General features: G+C 35.0%; 1 protein-coding gene across 1 annotated transcript in view; it reads left to right on the top strand.

Annotated features, from left to right (window-relative positions):
- LOC102071789 (guanine nucleotide-binding protein G(q) subunit alpha) overlaps positions 1-17,090 on the top strand; it is a 115,833-nt gene that overhangs the window by 91,597 nt on the left and 7,146 nt on the right. Inside the window, exons 4-6 of the mRNA XM_005492403.4 lie at positions 520-648; positions 1,606-1,735; positions 14,017-14,170. Coding sequence (XP_005492460.1) covers positions 520-648; positions 1,606-1,735; positions 14,017-14,170 — 413 coding nt within the window. The remainder of the gene's footprint in view (positions 1-519; positions 649-1,605; positions 1,736-14,016; positions 14,171-17,090) is intronic.

Here is a 17,090-nt window from a genome sequence, read left to right as displayed (position 1 = left end):
TCTTCCTGTCATTTTATAACCGGTAATGATCTATTACCAGTCAGTCACACCAGACTCCTGTAGACCACTATCTGTTCTATAGCAGTCCATTGTTTTTTGGAAGGTTCATTCAGTCTTATGGAGTTGATATTCATACAGACTGACTATCAAGAAATATGTTACAGATTCAAAGCAATTTTATGTTTTTCACACTTTGTACAATACTATGCCTCTGAATTTCCTAGAATGATGTAATTGACAACTTTGGTGAATTTACATGTGAAAGCCAAGCAAAGTTATATGAGATTAAGAAAAAACGTAATAATTTTGCTAACTTTCTTGTAGAATTAGCTTGCAAGTGGTGATGGAGTACCTTTTTATATTTTATCCCCTCTTTTCTGCCAATAATGCTTTTTTTTTTTCCTGTTGTACTTCTCCCTACCCCACACCCCACTTCCTTCCCAAGCTTTTCTTTCTCTTTTCCTCAGTGGGATGATGGTGTCACTGTCTAGCATTCCTGTTGTTTCTCCCTGTTTATAGCTATCTTAATGACTTGGACCGCATAGCAGATTCCACCTATCTGCCAACCCAGCAGGATGTGCTCAGAGTTCGAGTCCCAACAACAGGGATCATTGAATATCCATTCGACTTACAAAGCGTCATTTTCAGGTAGGAAAAAAGTTTTGGCACCCACTTGCTTTGCTTCTTTTGTTTCCTTTTACATTAGCAGTGTCAAGTAAGGATATTCATTTAAACTACATAGAAAGCAATTATTCTGGTATTAAAATTTGAGCTTGGCGAGTTTATTTTTATATAATTGTCCACATGTATTCAGTAGCTCATGTTAAAAATGTCAAAGGGATCAAAGCCAATTAGGTTTGTTATTTTTGATAAGAAATAACAAACCTAATTGGTTTGTTATTACTGATAAAAAATCTGTAATTAATCTTTTCAGTAATATATATTGAAGTTTCACTATGCATAATAATCTGAAAGTCCAACCATGTGCCCTTGTCATTCATGTAAATCATGGAATAAAAGGTCACCATTTGTTAGTTCATTTTTAGAGAGATACCACCCTAATTTAGTGCAAGTACAATTGTTTAAAAATAACCAAGGAATTGTAATAATGAGTTAGACACCTGTGTTTACACTGAGACTTGGGATGAAATGGAAATACACTGCAAGCAAACATGAGTTTTGATTTTGGCTGTCAAAGCCTTTATTAGATAAGTATTGTTTTCTGTTTGTCTGCTTAAAATGGGGTAGCTTTGACAAGTTGTGGATTTTGATTCTGTTATGGGGAGGAGAAAATGGTGGTCCACCATCTGTTTTGTGTTTGTTGCTGAATACATGGGGCATGCATTGCCAAATCTTTGCTCATGAGACCTTTATATCTCATAATTCTGAGGGGTTTGAGGTTCGCAGTAGTTCAAATACAGAAAACCCATCAGCAAGTATGATTAACATGCTTATAACAGATTCTATTAAATATCAGTGGAAAAAAAGCCATTAAGAAAACCTTGCCAAACTGTGTTTTAAACTAAATTCTTGTATTTTGCTGTGTTTGTAGTTGGGTGTTTGTCTGTTAAGGTGTTCATGGATTTGATGTGGTTAATTTTGCAGAATGGTGGATGTAGGAGGCCAGCGATCAGAAAGAAGAAAATGGATACATTGCTTTGAAAATGTCACATCTATCATGTTCCTAGTAGCTCTTAGTGAATATGATCAAGTGCTTGTGGAGTCAGATAATGAGGTAAGCAACCGTCAGCAAAACCCATGAGTTCAAAAAAAAATAGTTTTACTAGTCCAGTCCCAGGTGTTTTCTAAATGCATCTACAAGCAATCATACACAAAAGGCACCCAGAGGAGAAGCACTTCAGGGATCAAAGGGGAGGAAGGATTCAGTCTTCAAGTATGGCTAAGTGGATCTGCTCCATGAAGAATTCAAAGAAGTCTCTGTTTTGTGTTGAAGAAGAATACAGTTGAGCACAGAGAAATGTTTGTTCAGTTACTGTTATAAGCAGAAGCACAATAATAGGTGGTGTAAATGAAGACAAAATTTATAAATTCCTAAGGAACAGCCCCAGGGTAGCAAACTCCATTCCTTTGACTTAAAACCCAAGGTGTATATTGTATTTTTGTTTCAAAAAACCGAGAGAATTAGGCAAATGGGTGTGCTGATGATTCAAAGCACACTATCCGTTATTTTGAATACAGTTTTGAATGAAGACTAAGGATGATTTTTTATGTTGAAGGTATTTTTCTATCCTGAGGGCTTTTTAAAGTTACTCAATGAACTTTTACAAATTTTAGTAATTAGCACTGTTCTGTGAAAATCTTTCAGCACATACTTTAAAAAGTTAGATGAAAAAAGGAGAACATCAGACAATATCTTCTTCATGGCTGGATACAAGTTTCACTGTTTAAAACAGTTGTTGACATAAAGTAAAACAGGTGTCCCTGGACAATCACATTTTGTATATTGAGCTTTCTTTAGGATTTTTTTTTTTTTAAAGCCTTAGAGCTCTGGAAATTTTTACATTTGCAGTGTTTTCATAAAAAACCCCTGTTTTACATTAAGTGTATAATTACCTGTGTCATTCAAGGCTGAATTTCCAGAAATTATGATGTAGTCTGTACCAGCTTCATCTCCTATAATTTATAGGAAATAGAAGCTAGACACATGTAGTTAAAAAAGAGAAAACTGTCAGACTTGGTATGTTTCAAGTCAAACTGGAAGTGTCTGGAAGTGTCTTCTTCTGTTTGCATTATTCTTTTGTAGCCACAAAGTCAACACACCAACACTAAGCATTTTAATTATACAAAGCAAAGCAGAATTTATTGGAAATTGCATAATGTAAAATTAGTTATGATACTTTTCAAACACTATTCTAACTACCCAAAATAAGCTTCATGGAAATCAAAACTTTCTTGCAGATGGTTTTTACACCTCACTACTGAACTATTTGTTTTTAACAACAGAGGAAAACTTCTGAACCTTTTTGACTTGAAGTTTAAAATATATTCATGTCTTTAATTCAAATCAGTTTTTGTTTTCAAGTTACACATACATAGCCTAGTAGGCTTTCCAGCACACTTGGGCCGGTGTTACTTAGACAGACAGACTTAGAGCTGAGCACCAATCTGGGCAGCTCAAGTTGTGGCTTTCAGCAAACTTGTCACTTGTCTGTCTAGATTTTCTTGGTATGCCAGGACACTGCCTTCTTCCCTTCTTTTTCTCTCCTCTGTATCTCTAAACATTGCAGTCCCAGAATTAATGGAAGAATGAGTTTATTTATTCCCCACAAAGCAAAGCATAGTTTTTCTGAATGTGGGTGTGGCAGAAATATGGCTTTAAATGTTTGTTGACACCTTGAATTAGGAAATTCAACCCACAAAGCTATTTTTGTTCTTCACTGAGGTGTGACAACCTCAGTAGGGAAGACAGTGATTTAACTTGAAGACGTTGGTAACCAGCCAAGAGATGCTTTTTCACGCATAGCTTTAAATTGTGGAGCAGTACTGAAATTTTAGCACCAAAGTGGAGGGAGTGTGTGTGAATGTTCTACTTTCTTAATATGTATGCCATCAGTGTGATACTAGAATGGAATCTAATCATTCTTTGGTCTATGTGGCTCATATTGAAATTAAAATATCTGACTTGACAATTTACAGTGTTCTGCTATTTCCTTTTCATTGCTTTCATGGCCTGATTAAACTGATTTTTGTATGGTGGCCTACTTTCTTTTTCTAATTAGTCCACTGCATATTGCCTTAAGTTTCATTTCCTATAGTACATTTTTACAGAGAAAAATGTAGTGTTTAATCGTTTATGTCATCCTTTTTAGTTAATACAGTTTTTCATTAATATAATTTTAATGAATAAATAGAAATATTTAAAAAGGACTATTTTCTGTTTGGGGGGGCGAAGGGGGTGTTGGTGGTTATATGAGCTTTCTCATTAGGAAATAAAGACTCTTGATTTTTATTTGAAAATGTAATGCCTGATGGATAGTCAGTTGTAAATCTGTTTGTTTCCTTGTTTATCTTATTCAAGAAAAATACATTTGGATTATAAATCAGATGAGGTTACACCTAGTTGGGAGTCTTTGTTAGTGTCTCTCACTGGATATATGTGAGGTAGTGCTGGAAAATGTTTCTATTTTCATGCCCTTGCTGAAATTTAGAATTAAAAGTTCTGAGGAATGTAACTCTTGTGTAAGTGGACATACACAGAAAATAAGACAAGAGTGCAGAGTGCCTGTTATCCAGAGAGGTGCAGGATGACTTCTAAATGATGCACTCATGAAATTGCACTCCCTTGACAAATACCTGAAGAGTTGTGAGTTTCAGTCCTGAAGACAAGCACACCTGGCTGTCCACCTGTATTTGTATGATGTCTCTAACAGGTGATACTCAGACCCAATCGCATCTCTTTTAAGTGTGTTTCTAGATTGTAGATAACTTGATTTTGGTATGAAATACAAAACAGGAAGAGTCAGTAAGGATGGTATATTTTAACACATCCTTCAAAAATTTCAATTGATGTACAGTCATGAAATATTTCTAACAAACACAAAGGAGAGATAGCTAACTGTTCCAAAATCTGCCCTTAATAAAATAGAGAGTCTGTCTAGACTCATAGCTGAAAATGAACAAAACTTGAACCAGAGGACATAATATGCTAATTACATTAATAGTACTGTAAATTAAGTAAATATTTTATCAGTCTGATGTGATGTGACAAAGGACAGCATGTTATAAATTATTAGATGTTTGACCTTTTCAGTTTTTCAGAAAACTCCAAGGGGATTTATGGTGAGATAAAAAATTAAGGAATCATCTCTCCATTAAATGGATTTATGATCTATTATGTCTTATGGGTCACATTGTAGCTCTGAATTATGCCAGCAAATTTGGTGAAATTGGCCGTTTTATCAAATGGCACAGTTTAGAACTTTTTCTTATGTTTAAAATCAACTTATTTGTTTGAATAAAGTGGGATTTTTTTTAGATTTCCAGGATATGCTGCGTTTGAATATTTGTTAGAGATAGCTTCTTTCAACATGTCAAGTCTCAGTGCAATAATTAGAAAAATGAATTCCAGCTTCATAAGACAACCATAACCACTTGCAGTTATGGAAGAACTAGAGACATAACAGTATATCTGTAAAATGAAGTTCTGTAAAAAAGTGAGTTCATTATCTTTGCACATCTAATTAAGTACTTTAAAACAGCAAAAAAGAGAACAGTGTTTATTGAAACTTGTAGATATTTATTAGTGCACTAAAAGTCTTGACGTATATAAGATTTCATATAGTTTGTATAGCTCTGTGGTAGTTATGTGTACATTTTTATAGGGTTCTCAGATCAAAACCAGAAAAGACAGAATATAATTTCCTCTGTTCAGATAAATTAATTAATTAATAGGCTAAGTGAAAATTGGAAATTTTCTAAACTATCAAAAAGTAAATGCTGTCTTTCCTGAGGTACTTTCAGAAGTTGCAAAGCAACAGAGGCATTGGACAGCATGAAGTATGCATTGATAAAAGATGATTTTTTAATGTAAGTCATTATGAGTATTCTGAACATTGCCCAAAATATATTCGGGGGAAATGCCGGTTTAGATTATTCTCATCAGAGATAATACATTTTGATTAAATTGAAAAATGTGAAATTCTTACAGGATTGGAGAGAAATTGTGAATCTCCATGCTAAGAGGAAATTGTTGTTAAGTAGAGTACTCTACCTTTAAAAAACAGCTTTTGTTTTAAAGCCCTTTTTGAAGTTTATACTGTATCTTAAGAAATTACATTTGATTTAGCTAAAGACCAAATCATAATGCCATGGAATTTATCTTAAAACAGTAGCACCTTCCCTTCCCTTTTATCATCAAACTGTCACTCAATTTTCATTGAAGTTTTATTAAAAGTACCATCTGATTATAATCCATGTATTTACAGATTTTATCTCAGATTACAGTTCTTGTAGAAAAGGATTGTAATGTATGTAGCAGGCAGGAATGGCTTAAGAGTTCTGAGATTTTAAAATTATAGGAAAATTGATTTTTTAGCTTAAGAAATCCTGGACACATTATCCTAGAGGTCTTTTCCAGCCAAAACCATTCTATGACTCTGTGCCTTCAAGCTGTGTCTAATATTGCCATTACTTCCTGCCCGTTCTCCTTTCACACATCTTAAGGTGTTTTCTAGGATCTGTCTCTTCTGAGAGCTTGGCAAATGATGTATTGTTCAGTGGACAAAAAATTATGCCATAAAGATAATTTCTCCATCTTTTGTCCATGGGCTTTCACTTTCTTACAATGTGGTTTGTCTACTTTGAGGACCTGCATTGTCTAACCTGGTATCATAACCAGATTGAATCTTTTTTGTTCCAGTCTTGATTAGTCCCTTTTGAAATATTCTAACAGATTTTTGCATGAGGTACAGTTATCTTCATTCAGAACTGAAGGAGTTCCTCAGAAACTTGTGTAAACTTCCTCTGTTGTGCTGCAGTGTGACATACAGTGGTGTCACAGCCAGGTGTGTGAAGACTACTGTTTGCACTGGTTGAGAATTCTGCTGCTGTAACTTTATGCTCTCTCATTCTGTCATCAGCATGCCATTGTTTTACAGCTTTTTATCCTGAGCTTACAGACTTCCAAAGCAGTGGCTGTTACTGAAAAAGTGCAGCTGTGATCCTCTGTCAAGTCTTCCAGGTTTCTGAAAGGTAGAATAGCAGGTTCATTTATCAATACCAGATGTTTACGTGGCATTAGCAGTAAGAAGGCATAATTTTGTAATTTGAGATGTGAACAGAACCAGTAGGTCTGGGGGTGGCTTGAGCAACATTTCCAATAGCCATTGCAGATGTCTTTCAGGAGTTCAGGGGGCTCTCAGACAAATTAAAACATCTATATCTCTGGAATATGAAGGAACCATCTGACTGAGTCTTTCATGGAAGCAGCATGGAGCTAAATACTCCAGGAAGAAGGTTTCTCTTAAAAATGTTTTGTCCAAAATGTTACCAACAGGGGATTATTGAAGTGAGTTAATAGTCTGTAAATGCAGTGGCCGTCAGTAAAACTGTTTCTGATTTGTTGTTCCTATATCATGAAGGCTGAAAGCAGAATTGTTTGTTTAGATAGGTAGTATCTCCATCCTAAAGAGAGATGTTCAAAGCTTATCTGAACACAGCCATGAGTAAAATTATACGATGACAAATTTTTTCCTGGTGGAAGCAAGGAGTTGTACCTGATGACTTCCATGTACAGATCCACTCCAATGTAATTTCTTCTTTGATTTTAGAAAAAAAATTGTATGACATGTGAAAGGAGCAGTTTTTTCTTTGTTTCCTTGGCGAGCATCTTTGTAGTCATAAGTTTTTCTTTAATACCCCTGAAGAACCCTACTTTATTTGACAGAGGATATCTGCATTAATGTAGTTACCTTCACAATACTTAATTTACACTGAAGAACTGTCTTGCAATTTTATCTTGGTAGATGAAGGCAGAACAAGATATTACGAAAATTAGGGCTTCAGTATCTCAACCACAACTACAAATTGAAATGGAATGAACTTTGTAGAGGGGTTTTCTGCAAAGTTTTTGTGCTCCAAGTAACTGAATAAAGGCTCTGTTGAATAAAGGCTCTGTTCTTTTGATTGATGCAAAAATTTGTTGTTTGTAAATTGCTCCACAGAGAAAGGATCAATATTGCTTGGTTTGTTAAAAAATATTGCAGTTAAAATCTCATTTATTAAAATTTATTAAATTTTGATTAAAATATTGACATGAAACATAGGACTTACAGCTTAACTTTTAAATCTGAACAAAAGTACATCTGCAAAACAGATGAGCCTAGATGGAACTTGTGTAGCGTTAATTTGTGTAATACATTAACAGGTGACAAATTGCTACCATGTTCCAGTCACACTTTGTTCTGAGGTGTGCAAAAATAAGAAATAGCATGAGACTGCACAGTTCAGAGTATGTTTACTCTTCAAAGAGGCAATTATCTGAACAACGTATTTCATTTTTTCATCAGAGCTCTTATGCTGTTCACATCTGAGCATGCTTCCACTTCTCTTCCAGCACTGTGTTACTTATTCTCAGTTAGTCATACATGGCTTAGCATGAAGGCTGAAAGAAAACAATACTGAGATCAGAGGACTTCAGTCTTTCTACATCACAAATAAATGTAATGCTTCATTTGGCTGGTTTTTTCATCAACAGCCAACAATCCAGAACAATTGAAAATGTGGCAGTGGGATAATACAAACTCCTTTAGTTAGAACTAAAATCCTCAAATAGTTTTCATACTACCTTATTTATTTTTTTTCCCATGGGAAATCAAATCTCCAGAATTGATTGGTTATTTGGAAACTTGAGAAAATAGCACATTAACTACCTGTGTCAAACCCCATTGCTCCATGTATTGTATCTCTTAATACCTGTCCACACAAATGCATATTTATTTTTGACTTGTGGATAAAGAACCTTTTGAATGTAAACTATCAGTGCTGGGAAAGATTTTCATTAGGAAGAGTCAGAGCCTCCCTCTTGGTTGAAGTGGATGGTTCATAATGGAAGTTGGGAGCTTGGATGATCATGAACCGGCATACAGAGGCTGCCAGAAATATTGCTTGTAAATGGTGCTACTGGCAAAGATGTGACTGTTAGGGGTTTTTTTTCGGGGAGAATTTGATTTTAAAATGTTTTTACTTATTTTTCTCAAATATATGTAGGTATTATGAAAATAGCCAATTTTGGCATTAGTGTTTTGTGATGAAAAATAATTTAGGAGCCATTTTTGCATTTAAAAAGTACTTGACAGCAATACTTGAAGCATGTTTTATGAGTACTTTATAGACCGTTTTTGCTTTGGACAGTATGTTTGGTTTTTGATGGTTGTTGAACATGTTGATTTAATGGATTTCAACTGTCATTTGCTTCATCTGGGTCTCTGCTGGGTACATAAAATTGCCATGTACTTTCAAGTGCAGTGTTGCATATTCAGGTTTTTGGAGAGTTGAGAGTTCCTCTTCAAGGTGATTTAAAAATACAGTTCTTATCTACAGAGACTTCTTTCCAGTCCTCCACCAGAAGCTGGTTTTTTCAGTCTAGTTTACAGAAATATTGAAGACAGTGAACAAAATAAAGGAATTATTCCTGAGCTCTGTTTGAAATGGCCTATGACTGCATTTGTGTTACTCATCAAAATATTTGTGTTGCAGTTTTTACTAAGATGACTAGTTATAGCAGTAGAGCTATGAAATTATACTTCATACTGGTGGCAAAAATGCAAAGCACTTCCAATTTTGATACTGTATTTACTTTTTTACACAGTGGAGGACTCTGCACTTACCTCCCACTTCCTCATTTCCTCTACTATTTCCCAGGTTTTGCAAAGCAGTTTCATTAAATATTTAGCCAAGAAATATGCTGTAGGTCTTTCTGTAGAGCTTAACATTGCTTCTATGAAAATAATTGCTGGGGATCTTAGTTGGATAGAGACATTCCAAGTTAATACAGAATTGTACATAAAAACCATGCAAGTTTTTGTCAACCAAAATAATAGAGTCCATGACAGTGACAATAACCTTCAGAAATACTAACTTCTGCTTTTTCTGAAGCTCTCATGCGTCAGTATCTCGTTTTCTACCTTTATCATCTCTGAATGCCCTCTGATTCATATAAGCATTTTTGCCAGCATACAGAAGTTGCATACACAGAACAAGTAGTTTACTGAACAATGCTTGTTCGTTTACCTCCTTGCCACCTTGTCTCTCACTGCATTCCAAGAAAATGTAGTTCCTCAGAATATGTGAAATCCTAATTTTTCTAACAGACGCTGTTTGAATTGCTAACATTTTTTAAAGAGAAAAGTAATTACTACGTTTTTCTTTCAGTGTGTGAATTACAGTACGCCCACTAGATGCCACTCTAGATAGTCATAAAGACAATAATGGGTGAAACTCCACTAGTGCTTCTCTGTTTCAGATTAATATTTTACTAAGTGTTTTCTGTCAAAGCACTGCTTGTTAGCTGGAAAATGCTGCTTTCCCTTCACTGACTACTAGCTGATACAGCTTTTAAATGCTGTTTTAGCACTCTTGCAGGTATTCTTCAGGATCTGACAGTTGATTGCTTATAAATTACCTCCATTTTGTTATTTCTCTAATTGTAGGAGTAATTGCATTTTTCCAGAGCAACAGATAGCAAAGAGACATCCAAACAAGAAATCCATCATTTTAATAGGAAAATTGAAAGTGTACATATAAAAAAAAAAATTGGAATTAAGTATACTCCTTTTTAATCCATTAAAATTTAAGGAAGAGTAGGTTTGCATTTGGATAAAAATGTGGGGAAACATGGTTTATACTTCTGCTTGTATTTGTATTAATGTTTAATGGTTGTACAAAAATTTTCCAGCATAAAATCTTTTATATAAGAAGTACATGATAGAAAGAAATTCCATTTTATTTTTCTTCCATAGAAACATATTTCTAGTCATAAAATTGGACAGTCATGTAGCTCATTAGTAAGTGCAGTGCTTTTTCTTGATATTGATTTAAATATTAGGATAACTTTGTCCAAGATTATGTAACCTGTTTATAGTTAACAAATTCACTATTGGAGTATGTCTACTGTATTTCTTACTCAGTTTCATAATGATATTTTTACCTTGGACTGACAACTTCGTCAGGTTGTATGGAAGATGGAGTGTTTTACACTGGCATCTCTATATCCTTACAAGAAAAATAGAGGAACAGTTGGTGATACCAATATGGTTTTATGTAATTTGGGATTGACAGCAGACAAAAGCTGATCAGGGAAGTTGCCCAGCCCAGCAGATTTTAGGGATGGTGAATACAGTAATCCTGCTGTGAATTTTCCATGTGCCAAGCCAGAGAGGCCATGATGAGCTGTTGCTGCTGTTGAACAGAGGTTGCTGTTGAAGGTTGGCTTCACTGCAGACATTGGCTGTCAGCTACTGAAAAAGCCTTGAGCCACATCCAGCTGCACATTTCTGTACATTACTTATTCTAATTTCTATCTGCAGCATTTTTTGTTGAAGCTGAAATAAGATTTTTCTGGAAACAATTTGGTGAGATAGAGCTGCTCATAAAAGGAGATTAAGTACTTGGACAACCTAGTAAATATTGCCTGCTCCACATTGTTGCTGGTTTTTGGTTTTTTGTTCGTGTGGTTTGGTTTTGAAGAGCCATACTGTAATGCTTGGTTTGGCAAAGCTTCCTTCATGTTGCATCTGACAGGTCATATCTCCAGTGCTAGTCTCTTTCCATACTCCTTGTAATCGTATCCCTACTAGCAGGGACAATACTGTAGCATAAAACTATCTTTTACACAAGCAATAGTGCATCCTGTTAAAGAAAGGTTTTTTCAGAAACCAGTTCAACCATATGATCTTGTGATTAATTAAACTGCTAAAAAATATTATGGCACATATATTCAATAAAGGAAAAGAGTAAGCATTGAAATGAGTGAGCTGTCATTAGAAACAGAAAACCAGTTTAAGACAAATTTTAGAGGATAATAAATTCCTCCAATATTGGAGGAATTTACTCTGGCATAAAAATTGTTTTTATCTGCTGTGACAACCATAAAAGTTGAATTGTCCTTAGTAATTGGATAAACAGAGATGAAAGACAGCAGAACGTTAATCAGAGATTGAGAAGTCAAAAATCAATCACTTCAAATTTTTTCTTAATCAGTCAATCACAGTAAATTAAGGAAACCATTATTGCATTTTAATCTGTTATGGCAAACTGCATTTCTCTATATGGGCAGATAAAATTTACTTGAAAATCTCTAGGCCGTTTTTCAATTCCTACAAAACATCTGCTGACTACAGATATAAATGACAACATATCAAAATGTCAGACTGTCTGTCCGTAACACAGTTTGCTTCGATTTCCCTTTGAAATAATTTGCATTCTATTCTATTCTATTCTATTCTATTCTATTCTATTCTATTCTATTCTATTCTATTCTATTCTATTCTATTCTATTCTATTCTATTCTATTCTAATTTCATGGTCACCTAATCTGCTGGGAAAAGCATGAAGGGCCCACAGCCAATGTCCTGTGAGGATCTGAGCTTGTTTAGTCTAGTGAAGAAGACACAAGTACTTGCCAACAAGTATTTCTGGAGTTACATGGAGCTAAACTTTTTGAGGTGGACTATATAACAGATATAACTATACTAGGTAGTTCCCATTGCCTTTTCTTAAGGTCTTGTTAAGAGAAGAATTCTGCATATAATGTTGAGAAGAAAATAGCGTCTTATTAACAGTTTGTCTAAGGAGTTATGTTTTATGCTCAGCTGTGTTGACATTAGAGGTTCTTTCCTTTCAGAGTGAAATCCTGGCAGTGTTGAAATCAATATGAGTCATGAGATCTGACTGCATGAAAGCAAATGTTTTATTAGTCTGCATTAGTTTCTCAATATATAAATTCAACTATTTATTTTCATGCACTACAGCAACATGCAATAAAGTTTAACAGACCAAATCATCAGCTTTTAGTACAATGTTGAATTAGCTTATTATTTGTTTTTTTTTGTTTTATGTTTGGTTTGGGTTTTTCACGTTCCCATTCTTGTTTATGTTGACCTCTCTAAAATGCAAATTAGTGGAAGTAAATATACACTTACGGCAAAACTTTCTGAGTTATCTAACAGATTGTTGTATGGCTCAGTAACAGCAGAATCTGCAGGATTCATGTTCTTATCATCCTCTGGAGGCCCATTTGGTGGTGAAACAACCTTTTCCGGGGGCTGCAGCTTTAAATTGTAATAGTAGTAAAAGGAGTAAGTTAGTTCCTGTCTTACAAACAATATTTGCTCTGGCTCTGTATTAACCACATCGAGTCAACCTAACAATTCAGAACTAATCGAATTGTAGCATTATTTTACAATGACAAAAGTTTTACAAATAGAAATAACTGTAGGCTTTTCTGGTATTTCAGTTATAATGCAAAGTGGTTTCAGGAGCAGCTAAAGAGTTAAAGGCTAATCCAATGGCATTGTTACCAAAAATCAGTAAAAATTAATGTAGCCCCAATGCAGCATTAAGAAGCAGAAATTCTTTATTTGGTCAGATGCACAAGGGGGTAGCTCCTCCAAATACTGTGTGTGCTGAGTACAGAACATTTTCTCTTTATATACTGTATTTTGCATACATACATATTAATTTCCCCAAAATCTGTGATATGTGGTCCCTTCCCTCTGTGCATGCATTCTTTTGTCCTGTGGTTCTCTTTGATGGTACCTGCTGGCCAGCAACCCCAAAGTCATACCTGACTGCCTGATGAACTGGTAAACATAACTGGGCTGGCTGGTTGCTTTCTAATTTTTCTTCCTACAGAATAAGCATTGTGTTCTTCCATAGGCTAGTGGGTTCTGAACAATAGGCATTGTATTAAGTCCAGGTGCCAGTAATTCTTCATCTGGCAACAATGCTAGAAACAAAGGTAATAATTTACAATTTTTTAAAATTCAATGTCATAAACCTTTGATGTTGACATAATATATTGTCAGGTTTTAAATTTACTTGCAGTTATTTTAACCTGATCTCTAAGAATTGCTGAACGCTGTATTCAAAATTTGGGAAAGGCAAATAAAATAAATCATGTTCTTAAACTTTGAATTGGCTGTCTTGTGTTGTTATATATGTCTCTAGCATGAATGACTTGTATTTCAATAACCACAAGTGTGTTGGCTGATTGTAATTGTGCATATTCAGGTTTAGCAAATGTTCTTGTTACAACTTTCAAGTTCATGACTAGTGTTTTAAAGAATACTTAGGCTTAACTAGCTGAATTTGCACAAGGAAGATGCCTGAAGGTTTCGTTTACTGTTTCCTCTTTACTTTTAATTTAATTAATTGGATCATAGGAAAGTGCAAAACAAGAAATGGATTCTTTTGCCAAATGGAGTGAAAATGCATGAATTTATTTTGAAAAAAAATAATCTCATGACCACCAAAATTCTGCTCTCTTTTTTATTCCAGAATCGAATGGAAGAAAGCAAAGCACTCTTTAGGACAATTATCACATATCCATGGTTCCAGAACTCTTCAGTTATTCTGTTCTTAAATAAAAAAGATCTACTAGAGGAGAAAATTATGTACTCCCATCTAGTTGATTATTTTCCAGAGTATGATGGTAAGTATAATGACATGCTGTGTTTACACTATAGTACTGGCAAATGGTGCTAGCTTGACCAAATACTAGACAGATAGATACTTTGATATATTCATTTAAAAATACTAAAAAATTGTAAAAAGTGATTGAAGTTTTATGGAATTTTTAGGCTGCTAAGATTTTGATTTGTACTGTAATGACTTGTGGGTAGGATGGCAGAACCTCTATTGAGAAACTGTTGACTTTAGATGATATTGTCATATTAGTAGTAAACCACTTTTTGTCATTTTTCAAAAGTTAGGGTGAGAGTTTAAATTGAAATACAAGAGTTAAAAATAAATAGAAACAGATTCCTTAATTGTACATATAGTTTTTATATTTTTGGTGCTTTGAGGTTTGCTTTTATATAAGATTGAATACTGAAGGGGAAGTGTTGTGGGCTCTCTGTAACATTCAGAGAAACAAGCAACCACCCCTTCCGCCCTTTTATTGTACTTTTTTAAAATTGTTCTTTAATTTTACATTGATTATGTGGAGTTAATGTGTTTGTCCATAAAAAAAATTGTGGGTTGTATAAGTGTTTCTATTAAAGCTGTACTTTCAGGAAGTTCTTATGAGGGGAAAAGCTACGTATTTTGAGGTAGCTGAGTGGAGGAGGCCTTGGTAACAGAGAAAAATCAAACTCATATAATAAGAGGTTTAAAGAACTAAATGTTCCTTTTTTTTAAAAGAGAGAATCTATTTTGTCCCACCAGGAAGGAATAGCTGATTGGGAAGCTGAGAAGAAGATTAAAACTCCCATGTTCAAATATGGAAAGTACTAATGGGAAAAATGTACTTCTTGTTTTCTGTTAAAGAGGAAGAGAACAGAAAAAGCCTGTAGGATCAGATCATATTATTTATGAGTCAGTGTAAATTTAGTTTCATAGTAATGTAGAGAAGAGAACTGGCAGTTGAATAGAAATATGTTTGTTCTTTTGAATTTACTTTGTGTTACAGGTTCCCTAGACAACATCCCAAAGGTGAGTAGACCCTACAGTCTACTCTGTTACCTCCTCTCAAATGTTGACAAAGCCTTTGTAAAATGCTTTTCCAGGGAAAAAAAAAAAATTAATTCAAACAGTTTGTAAAAACTTTGTTTCTCTTCTCCTTTTTCGTTGATGAGGGGAAAAAAACCTTTTTGGACTATCAAGGATGTGGGAGTGAAGACCTGCAAGTCTTTGAGAATCTTTTGTATCCTAATTCTGTAGGTCTTGCAAGGTCTAACTCCAGAGAAAATTTGATGTGATTACAATTTGATGTGTTTAATTCTTACGGCAGGGCGGAGTCTGTGGCTGCAGAGGTGGTCCCCTCTTCTATCCCAGTGTATTGGGGATGTGGGGAGCGGGAGATCTGAGGAAGGTTTCAGAAATAGGTATTTTTAGTTGGATTGCCTCTCTCATCTTCAGAAGGGAGAAAGTAGCCTAGGGATGAGAACTGCTGGCTAGGGTGGCAAATTGGACAGATTAAATTAAGGAGTTCTGCTGCACAGTGCATTAGTAAGAGCTTTGAAAGGGAGGCCGAGCCATGCTGCTAGGTTGGTATGTCATATGAAGACACACTTTCTATGCTAGTACTTGACAACTACCTCTCAGGCTGGGAGAGGGAGAAAGGGCAAACACAAAAAGAGGCTGTAGTTGGTAGAAAAATAAGAGAAAAATACTGTTACATAAAAAAGCACTTGTTACATAGATCTTCATGGTATCATATAGAGCCAGTCATTGAAAACTGCTGATTAGGGAGAGCAGTGAGCAAGAAAGCTACTAACTCATATGATAGTTCTTTTTTAGGTTTCTTAGACCAGAACCACTTTGTCATCTAAATTTGACATTAACTCATTCAGTTTTTTTACATTCCTGAGGTCTTACACATACTTCTCTATGCTTGAAGTCAGCTAAAAGTTTAAATAACGTAAGATTAGAGGTGCAGATTTGGGTATATCTGTGAATAGGCCAATAGGTCTTGAGAAAACAGTGTGTGTAGCTACTGTGAAACTGTTTAACAAAATTCTGTTAGAAACTGTCTAGAAAACTAAGTGATTTATTTTGATGAAATCATTGTCTTTGGAAGCCCAAGAATTTTCTTCATAAATACTCACATATATGTGTGCTATTGTGAGACTTAATGTTGCTGCTCTTTGTCTATGATAGAGTCTGGTGTCCAAGCTAAAGGCTAGAGCCAGTTGTGTTTTAGAAGCTGTAGAGGTGTTGGACACTGTCCAACTGTCCAGTGTCCTCTGTCCTGCCTCAGAAAACTTATCTGTTTATATTCCTAAATCTCAGAAAATATGTCATCTATGTATGTATGTATGTGCATATTTGTACATCTGTTCACGTGCATACAGCCATTTACTGCCAAAGCTTACTCTTCCTCCACATAGATATGCAGCACACCAGAAAGTATGTGCTTTCTCTTTTATACATTCCCGTCCTAAATTTTAGTTGCACAAATTGGAAGTGTTACAAATTTTAAGCTTGAAGTATTAAAATAATCTCTGTTACCCAGTTGGTGAAATGTGTGGACAGGTGTTGGGCACCAAACTATAGATTTTATGATTACTGAAGGACGGAGCTACAAATAACCGCTGGATGCTGGTATTTGTATTCTGCATTACAACAGAACTAATGAAGAGAACAGGAGGAAACAGCACAGAAAATCTGTGTTCTGTAGAAACCCACATTTCAGAAACACAAGAGCAAGGGTACAATGACTTGGTGGCAGCACTAGAATAATTGAACAGGATTCACCAGCTTGTGGCTTATGTTCTTGCTTCTGCGCTGCTCTTTTGGCTGTGAACTGGAATGAATCCTCACTGTTGCAGGCTGGAAGTAATTACTTTACCTTCTGAGATCTTTTAAGCTGAAAATGTAGTTGGTTAGATTGACTCTGTCCTTCTGAGAGT

The sequence above is a fragment of the Zonotrichia albicollis genome, chromosome Z (genome assembly GCF_047830755.1).
Source record: "Zonotrichia albicollis isolate bZonAlb1 chromosome Z, bZonAlb1.hap1, whole genome shotgun sequence".
In the NCBI taxonomy this organism is placed as follows: Eukaryota; Metazoa; Chordata; class Aves; order Passeriformes; family Passerellidae; genus Zonotrichia; species Zonotrichia albicollis.
The sequence above is the reverse complement of the archived record's forward strand: the minus strand, read 5'-3'. Positions and strand labels throughout refer to the sequence as shown.